This window comes from Pelodiscus sinensis, unplaced genomic scaffold (genome assembly GCF_049634645.1).
Source record: "Pelodiscus sinensis isolate JC-2024 unplaced genomic scaffold, ASM4963464v1 ctg34, whole genome shotgun sequence".
Lineage (NCBI taxonomy): Eukaryota > Metazoa > Chordata > Testudines > Trionychidae > Pelodiscus > Pelodiscus sinensis.
Window position 1 is genome coordinate 3,885,301 of NW_027465849.1, and position 8,549 is coordinate 3,893,849.

Here is an 8,549-nt window from a genome sequence, read left to right on the forward strand (position 1 = left end):
GGTAGAGCATGGGACTGGGGGGGCAGGACTCCTGTGTTCTTTCCCTTGCTCTGGGAGGGGAGTGCAGGCTAGTGGGTAGAGCACGGGGCGGGGGCAGCCCTCCTGGGTTCCCTGCAGTGACATGGGGTTGTTTTGCTCCTGCTGCTTGGCCGGGAGGTCAGAGTCCCAGGGTTGGCTTCGGCCCAGCCGGGTTAATCGATAACCTGGGCAGGGTGGTATTTATACCTGGCTCGGGAGGCGCGGGGCACCACAGGGACATCACAGGCCCCCGCCCGCCATGCCCCACGGTGCCCCCCTCTTCCTGCTGCTCCTGCTGCTCCAGGGAACTCACAGCACCGAAGGTGAGGGGCAGGGGACCCCCGGGACAACCCCTGCTCAGCCCCCCTCGGCCGCCTCCTCTGGGCTCAACATTCCTCCCCCCCATCCTGGGCCCACACACTTTCCCCTCCCCCCTCTGAGGGTTGCCCCCATACGCCTCCCCCGCCTGCCAGTGTCCTCCCTTCCCCCTCTACGTCAGGAAAACCCCTCCCAGCTCACTCCCCCCATGAACCTATCTACCCCCTCCCCCATTGTCAGGCCTAGGGTACCCCATTGCAGGCTCCCAGCATCACCACACCCCTCCCCCAGGGGTCCTTCCTCCCCCGTCTCTACCCCCAGGGTGCAGGGCTACCGACTGGGGGTGACCACAGCCCCCACCCCCTCCCATGCAGAGGGTCAGTTAAACCGCTCTGGCCCCACTATCTGCTCTTGTCCCGTGTCAATTTGGACCCAGGAGAGAGAGTTTGGGACTGTAATAGATAGATAGATAGATAGATAGATAGATAGATAGATAGATAGATAGATAGATAGATAGATAGAGTGGGTGGGGCTAGATAGATAGATAGATAGATAGATAGACAGACAGACAGATAGATAGAGGGGGTGGGTGGGGATAGATAGATAGATAGATAGATAGATAGATAGATAGATAGATAGATAGATAGATAGATAGATAGATAGGTGGGTGGGGATACATAGATAGATAGATAGATAGATAGATAGATAGATAGATAGATAGATAGATAGATAGATAGATAGATGAGGTGGGTAGGAAGAGGGCATGAGGAGAGAGAGGGGATGGGGATGGGAACAGGGACGGGGGAGGACAGGAATAGAGAGAGATTTGAAGACGTAGGGAAGGATCAATTGACAGTGTCCGTGGCCAGGGGGATCGAGGGGTGTCTGAGGGAGGGCTCCCCAGCCTCCATGGAAGGGAGTATTCTGCACCCAGTCCTGCTTCAACCACTCCCCGGGTACCCACAGGTCTCCCCTCCCAGCTGGAGACCCCCCCTTCTCCTTAAAGTGGGGAAGGGGCCTGGGAGGGGAGTTGGTAAAAGGCCCCTTCCCTCTTCTCACAGGATTGGGGGAGGACCCTGTACACACAGGTGCCTGGGAACCATGAGTCCTGGGTTCTATTTCATGTGACTTCGCACCTCTTTTGTGCCTCAGTTTCCCCAACTCTCCAAAACCCTTTGCCAGCTCTCCTTCCTGTCCCCCCAGGCGCAGACGGGCCCAGTCCCTGCCCTGCCCGCAGGGAGGAGCCGGCGGAGGAGACAGGCCAGACCTGCCAGAGGAGCTGCCGCCAGGACCGGGACTGCTCAGGCCGCAGGCAGTGCCTGTGCGATGGGGCATGTGGGCTCAGCTGCGTGACCCCCGGTAGGGGCTGGGCTCAGAGCGAGGGAGGGCTCGGCTGGCTCCTAGCCCGCACTCTCGGAGCTAAGGAGAGGACTTAGGCATCCTGGCTCCCAGCCCCCTGCTCTAACCACTAGCCCGCACTCCCCTCCCAGGGCTGAGGTGAGAACCCAGCAGTCCTGGCCCCCCAGCCCTCTGCTTTAACCACTAGCCCCCACTCCCCTCCCCTCCCAGGGCTGAGGTGAGAACCCAGCAGTCCTGGCCCCCCAGCCCTCTGCTTTAACCACTAGCCCCCACTCCCCTCCCAGGGCTGAGGCGAGAACCCAGGAGTCCTGGCTCCCAGCCCTCCAACAGATTTTGTCCTCCCCAGGCCGGAGCTGCCCATGGCCCGTGCAGATTGAGAATGCCGAGACGCACTTGGCTCAGGCTTCCCGCAGCTTCGGGGCCCTCATGGAGGTGACCTGCCAGCCGGGCTTCAGCATGTCCCAAGGGCAGGGAGCGGTGCTGAGCCGATGCCAAGGGGACAGGAAATGGAGTCGGACAGCACCCTGTGAACGTAAGGGACCAGAGAGCCACCACTGGGCACCATCTGGGGCTTTCACCATCGTCCGCGCTGCAGTGCCCAACACCATGACTCTGCCTTTCGCCATGGTCACGCAACAGCTTCCACAACACCATCACCCAATGCCCATCCCAGCACAGTGACCCTGCCCCAATACCATCATCTCACGCCAACACCGTCACCCTACACCCGCCCCAACATATCATGCAACAGCCACCCCAACACCGTCACTCAATAGCCACCACAACACTGTCACCTCACGCCCAACACTGTCACCCTATCCCCAACACCATCAGCCAATGCCTGCCACAGCAATTGACCCTGCCCCAACATCATCCTGCAACAGCAGCCCCAACACCGTCGCCCTGCCCACAAGACCATCACTCAACCCGTCACAGCACAGTGACCCCGACCCAACACTGTCACTCAACACCTGCCTCAACACCATCACCCAGCCCTCTCCCCAGCAGTTACTCCACCTGAACACCATCAACCAACTGCTACCCCTGCCCGTCACCATCACCCACCTACTCAGGCACCATGATCTCACCCCAACACCATTACCCATCCCAATCCCTGCTCTAACACCATCACCCAACACTCATCCCAACACAGTGAATTCACCCCAACAGCAACACCCACCCCCTGCCACCAATGCTGTCACTTCACCCCATACCCTTCCTCAGTGCCACCACTCTACCAGCAACACCTGCCCCAACACCATCACCCCATCACCAACAGCATCACCCAACACCTGCCCCAACACCATCACCCCACCACCAACAGCATCACCCAATACCTGCCCCAACACTATCACCCCACCACCAACACCATTACCCAACACCTGCCCCAACACCATCGCCCCACCACCAACACCATCACCCAACACCTGCCCCAACACCATCACCCCACCACCAACACCATCACCCAACACCTGCCCCAACACCATCACCACACCACCAACAGCATCACCCAACACCTGCCCCAACACCATCGCCCCACCACCAACACCATCACCCAACACCTGCCCCAACACCATCACTCCATCACCAACATCACTTAACACCTGCCGCCAACACCATCATCCAACTTCTGCTCCAACACCCCTCCCCACCCCAACAGCCACCCTGTCACTCCACCCCACCCCAACACCCGCCCGCAAAAGCATCACCTTGCCCCAACACCATCCCTCACCCCAACACTGGCACCCTGCACCCAATGCCCCCCTACCCACTGTCCACGCTGCAACATCAGCTGCCAACACCCTGACCCAAAAAACAGCCTCTTGGTTTCTTTACCGCTGTCCCAAACCCAGAGATGGGGCTGGACACCAGGGTCCCACCTCCCTGGCACTGTAACCACTAGACCCCACTGCCCTCCCAGAACCGGCAGAGAACCCAGGCCTCCTGGCTGCCAGCCACGCTCCCGGCAGCTGCCAAGGGCAGGCTGCTCTCCGAGCAGAATGAGTCCCGGAGCCGATTCAAGGGTAACGACTCCCCTGGCAAGCAGAGACCTAGATACGGAGCCGGGACAGCTTTCCTGCTCCTGCGCCCGCCCTCAGCCTGCCCCAGGGGGGCCCAATAGGGCTAAGGGGCCGTCTCCCCAAGGGGATCAAGTTCTGGGCCAGATGAAATTGCCCCTCCATCCCCCAGGATACCTGGGGAAGCAGCTACTGGTTCTGCCGAACACCTGGGGGGAGAGGGGCAAGGATGGGAGCTAGGACTCCTGGGGTTCTCACCCTGCTCTGGGAGGGGAGCGAGGTCCAGTGGTTAGAGCAGCGGCTTTGGGAGGCAGGGCCTTCACCTCCAAATCCAAGAAACTCCCCTGAAGTTTCCCTTCAGAGGCAGGACTTTGCCTCCTCCCTACGATGCCAGTGAAATCAGAGCAACTTTCCCCTCCAAGCCCCAGATGCTGGGTCCTGCAAATTAGAGCCAGATCCTCCAATAACTCTGAACCCCCAAAGTGGGGCCTGGTTCCAGGCCTTGACCCCGACACTGTGAGGTGACCTAACCCCTCCCCCCCAAGACATGGGGGGTGGATCCAAAGTCTTCTTTATTCCCCCCTCCCCAACCTGCCCTCTCCCATGCCACCTGGGGTCAGGGGTACTGGGAAGGGAGAGAGACAGTGCCCTGTGGCAGAGCCCAGGAGTTGGGGAGAAGCAGCAGGGAGGATGGGCCCTATGCCCAGTGCAACTCCCCCCCATCTGGAGATTACAGCTGGGGACACAGGGGTCTGGACAAGGAGAGATGGTGCTAGATAGGGGGAGGAGCCAAATGTGATGGGGTGGGGCCTGCTGGGAGGGAGAAGAGACAAATGGCACAGAGGGGAAGGAGCTCACACTGAGAAGGAGGGGCCAAATCGGAAGGGCGGAGCCAAATGGGGGCAGGGGCGGGTCTTATATGGAAAAGATAGGAGGGGTGGAGTTTAATGGGACAAGGAAGGGCCTAAAGGGGAGGAGTTTATTGAGAGAGCAGGCAAAGGGGCAAGGGAAGGGCCCAGTAGGAGAGGGAGGAGCAAGTGGAAGAGGGCGGGGCCTAGTAAGAGCAGGGAGGAGCAAGTGGAAAGAGGGCGGGGCCTAGTAAGAGCAGGGAGGAGCAAGTGGAAAGAGGGAGGGGCCAACTGGAAGAGGGCAGGTCTCTTGAATGGAGACCATCCTGCCCCCCTGCAGCTGTTTAAGAGGAACCTAAAAAAAATCTGCCCTGCGCTGAGGCCTTTCATGGCTCTTTGATCTGGGGGAGGTGACGGGCTAAGCGGCGTCGTGGGGGGGGGACTTGGCTGCCACAAGACAGGGGTGAACCCCCCCTTTGACTCCCCTCCCCTGCTCTGTTCCAGAGGATCTGACCCCGTCGTCCTTCTGCAGCCCCCCGCCGGAGATCGCCAACGGGTTCCACTCCGGCGCCTCCTACAGGCCCGGGGGGGAGGTGCAGTACAAATGCCGGCGTGGGTGAGTCCCCCCCCTCCCGCCCAGGGCACCCCTCACTCCCGACCCACAGCCCCTTGCGCCAAAGCCCCGTCTCTGGCCTTGCCTCTTTCTCCCACCCAGGTACCGGCTGCAGGGACCGGACACCATCCGCTGCCAGGAGAACAAGGAGTGGTCTGGGCCCGCCCCCAGCTGCCACCGTGAGTCTCCCTGTCCCCGTCTGCCCAGAGGGCACCTGGGCTGGCCCCCGCCCTGCTGGGAGGGAACGTAGGGGGCCGGGTGCTCGGATTGGGGCACGAGGGGCTTTGGGGATTCCCTCCAGAGAGAGAGAGAGAGAGAGAGAGAGAGAGATCCGTCCCCAGCAGCCCCCTCCCCAGTGCCCGCCCCTTATCCCCCTCCACTGCTTCACCCTGTGCACCCCCTATAGCCCTGCATCCCCACACCCCCTGTAGCCCTGTAACCCCTATAGCCCTGTACCTCCTATAGCCCTGCACCCCTATAGCCCTGTACCCCCATACCTCCTATAGCCCTGCACCCCTATAGCCCTGCATCCCCACACCCCCTGTAGCCCTGTAACCCCTATAGCCCTGTACCCCACACCTCCTATAGCCCTGCACCCCTATAGCCCTGCACCCCTAGACTCTTCCATCCCCATAACCACCCCCTACAACCACCCTGTTTGTGTTACCAGCCTCCCTGTGCCCCTTAGCCCTTGTTTCCCTCCCTTCCTCTCCTCCCAGTTCACTCACTCCAGGGCCAGCCGTGACCCCTCTCTCCCCGCAGCCGTGTTCTGCCCGCCCCCGGGGGACATCGCCCAGGGCTACCTGGTGGCTGTGGAGAAGGCTCAGTATCAGGCCGGCGAGCTGGTCTATTATCTCTGCAAGCGGAACTACCTGTTGGACGGCAGCAACAGGGTCATCTGCCGGGGCAACGGCACCTGGTCACCCCGGCCCTTCTGCAGAGGTACCTCAGCCCTGCACCCCTAGAAGCTCCTGCCAGCATGTGGACCCATCTACCCTGGTATCCCGCCTCCTTCCTCTCCCCACTAGCCCATGGGCCCATTTACCCCAGTATCCTGCCTCCTTGCTCCCCCTGCCAGACCACGGGCCCATCTACCCTGGTATCCCACCTCCTTTCTGTCCCCGCATCAGCCCAGTGGGACCATCTACCCCAGTATCCCGCCCCTCTGCCCCTGGATCCATCCCACAGGCCCGTCACCCTGGCCTCCCGTCTGCCCCCAGCACGCTGCGTGGTGCCGGCCCAGCGGAGCCGGGTGCTCTACCAGGGCCGCAAGCTGTGGATCCAGGAGATCCCGGAGGGGCAGGTCCATCATGGGGAGATCGTCACTTTCTACTGCCGGAGCCAGAACCAGACCCAGAGCAAGAGCTGCAGCTACCCGGCCCCCTCAAGCTGCTTCGACGGCCTGCTGCCCCTGCCGGCCTGCTACCTCGGTGAGGGGCAGGGCAGGGGCAGGAGAGAGCCCTGGGGAGCTATGGGGGAGAGGCAGAATAAGAGGTGTGGGGAAGCTATCAGGGAGGGGCAGGAGGAGAGGTGTGGGGGGAGCTATGAGGGAGGGCAGAAGGAGAGGTGTGGGGAAGCTATGGGGGAGGGGCAGGAGGAGAGGTGTGGGGGGAGCTATGGGGGAGGGCAGGAGGAGAGGTGTGGGGGAGCTATGGGGGAGGGGCAGGAGGAGAGGTGTGGGGGGAGCTATGGGGGAGGGCAGGAGGAGAGGTGTGGGGGGAGCTATGGGGGAGGGCAGGAGGAGAGGTGTGGGGGGAGCTATGGGGGAGAGGCAGGAGGAGAGGTGTGGGGGGAGCTATGGGGGAGGGCAGGAGGAGAGGTGTGGGGAAGCTATGGAGGAAGGGGCAGGAGGAGAGGTGTGGGGGAGCTATGGGGGAGGGGCAGGAGGAGAGGTGTGGGGGGAGCTATGGGGGAGAGGCAGGAGGAGAGGTGTGGGGAAGCTATGGGGGAGGGGCAGGAGGAGAGGTGTGGGGGGAGCTATGGGGGAGGGCAGGAGGAGAGGTGTGGGGAAGCTATGGGGGAAGGGCAGGAGGAGAGTTGTGGGGGGAGGTACGGGGGAGGGGCAGGAGGAGAGGTGAGGGGAGAGCTACAGGGGAGAGATGTGGGGAGAGCTATGTGGGGGGAACTATGGGGGTGGCAGGGCAGGGAGAGAGCCATAGGGGCCAGCGATTTCCTGGGGGAATTGTGGGGGGCAGAAGGCAGGGGGGGCAGGTAGCTGTGTGGGGAGGGGGAGGGGGGCACAGGGCCTGGGGGAGGACCCTGGGGGAAGAGGAGAGCCCTGGGGGCAGGGACGTGGAGGAGGAGGAGAAGTGAGCAGTGGGGGATCCGGGGCTACTGTTGCCCCACTTGCCCCCTCACAGGCCCCCTCTCGTTTCAGAGCCCACTTGGCTGCAGTACACCCTCTTCCCCAAGCGGGTGGTTTCCGAGATCCGCCCCTGCTGAGCCCCCGCGGCACCCCCATCACCCACACCCAGCCTGGCCAGGTGAGGCCACAAGCCCAGCAGCCAGCGAGGGACCCGTCGGACAAAAGTCCCTCCGTGGGACCACCCTCGTGCGAGGGGCTGCTCCAGTGTGCGAAGGCTGCTTGTGCGAAGGGTCATCTGTGCGAGGGCGAAGGCCCCATTGCTCGAAGGAAGTCCTGTCGTGAGAGGGCCTTGTCATGCATAGACTGCTAGGCAAAGGTCCCGTCGTGCGAGGTCCCATCGTGCAACGTTCCTGGCAGGAAGGGCCCGTCGTGCAACGATCCTGTCAGTACCAAGGCCCGTACCCCAGTGGGAGCATCCATTCCTGGCGGGGAGGATAGAAAATCCATGCAACTCCATTCCAGCTGGTGGCAGGATTCAGTGCCAGGTTTTCCTCCCCTCTCCCCTCATAGGGCACAGTTGGGCAAATCCCTAGTGGGGGAATCCAATGGAGTCTATTCCAGTTGGCAGGGGAATCCAGTGCCGGGTTTTCTCCTCCCCACAGCCTCAGTGAAATCCCGGCCTGGATTCTCACACCTGGGGTGAATTCTGAGCCCACCTCTGAAGCAGGAGGCGAGGGGATCCTGCTTCCTGGAGAGCAAAGGGGATGGGATGGGGGGCTGTAAATTCACTTGTATTTATTGGGTGGAAGCTTGCCATTTTTTTAGATAAATAAAACAAAGCAGGATGCTGAGCTCTCTCCCAGAATCCTCTGGGGCCTGGTCTGGAATTGAGGGGGGACACCCCAATTTAGGAATGATGTTGGGGTTCACCAGAGAAACCCCTTGCTGTGAGAAAATATCAGAGTCACCCAGGGAACTCCGCACAACAGCCTAGCAGTGTGCACCCTGGGGGAATTCCTCATGTAGGATAATATGATGGAAACCTGTGGAACTCCTTGCTACTGGATAAT

At 61.5% G+C, this 8,549-nt stretch overlaps 1 protein-coding gene across 1 annotated transcript; it reads left to right on the forward strand.

The window, feature by feature from the left end:
* The first annotated feature begins 207 nt into the window (after window positions 1-207).
* Window positions 208-8,330, forward strand: LOC142823739 (beta-2-glycoprotein 1-like). The gene is made up of 8 exons (XM_075915046.1): window positions 208-341; window positions 1,540-1,695; window positions 2,042-2,227; window positions 5,066-5,177; window positions 5,277-5,353; window positions 5,937-6,116; window positions 6,395-6,604; window positions 7,552-8,330. The coding sequence occupies exons 1-8, from the start codon at window positions 278-280 to the stop codon at window positions 7,614-7,616; spliced, it is 1,050 nt and encodes a 349-aa protein (XP_075771161.1). The 5' UTR covers window positions 208-277; the 3' UTR covers window positions 7,617-8,330.
* The last annotated feature ends 219 nt before the right edge of the window (window positions 8,331-8,549 follow it).

Bases quoted from the DNA above. Each gene is read 5' to 3' on its own strand.
- LOC142823739 (XM_075915046.1), top strand. From the start codon at position 278: ATGCCCCACGGTGCCCCCCTCTTCCTGCTGCTCCTGCTGCTCCAGGGA. The intron at 2,228-5,065 runs GTAAGGGACCAG...GCTCTGTTCCAG, and splicing joins TCGGACAGCACCCTGTGAAC to AGGATCTGACCCCGTCGTCC. The intron at 5,354-5,936 runs GTGAGTCTCCCT...CTCTCCCCGCAG, and splicing joins GCCCGCCCCCAGCTGCCACC to CCGTGTTCTGCCCGCCCCCG.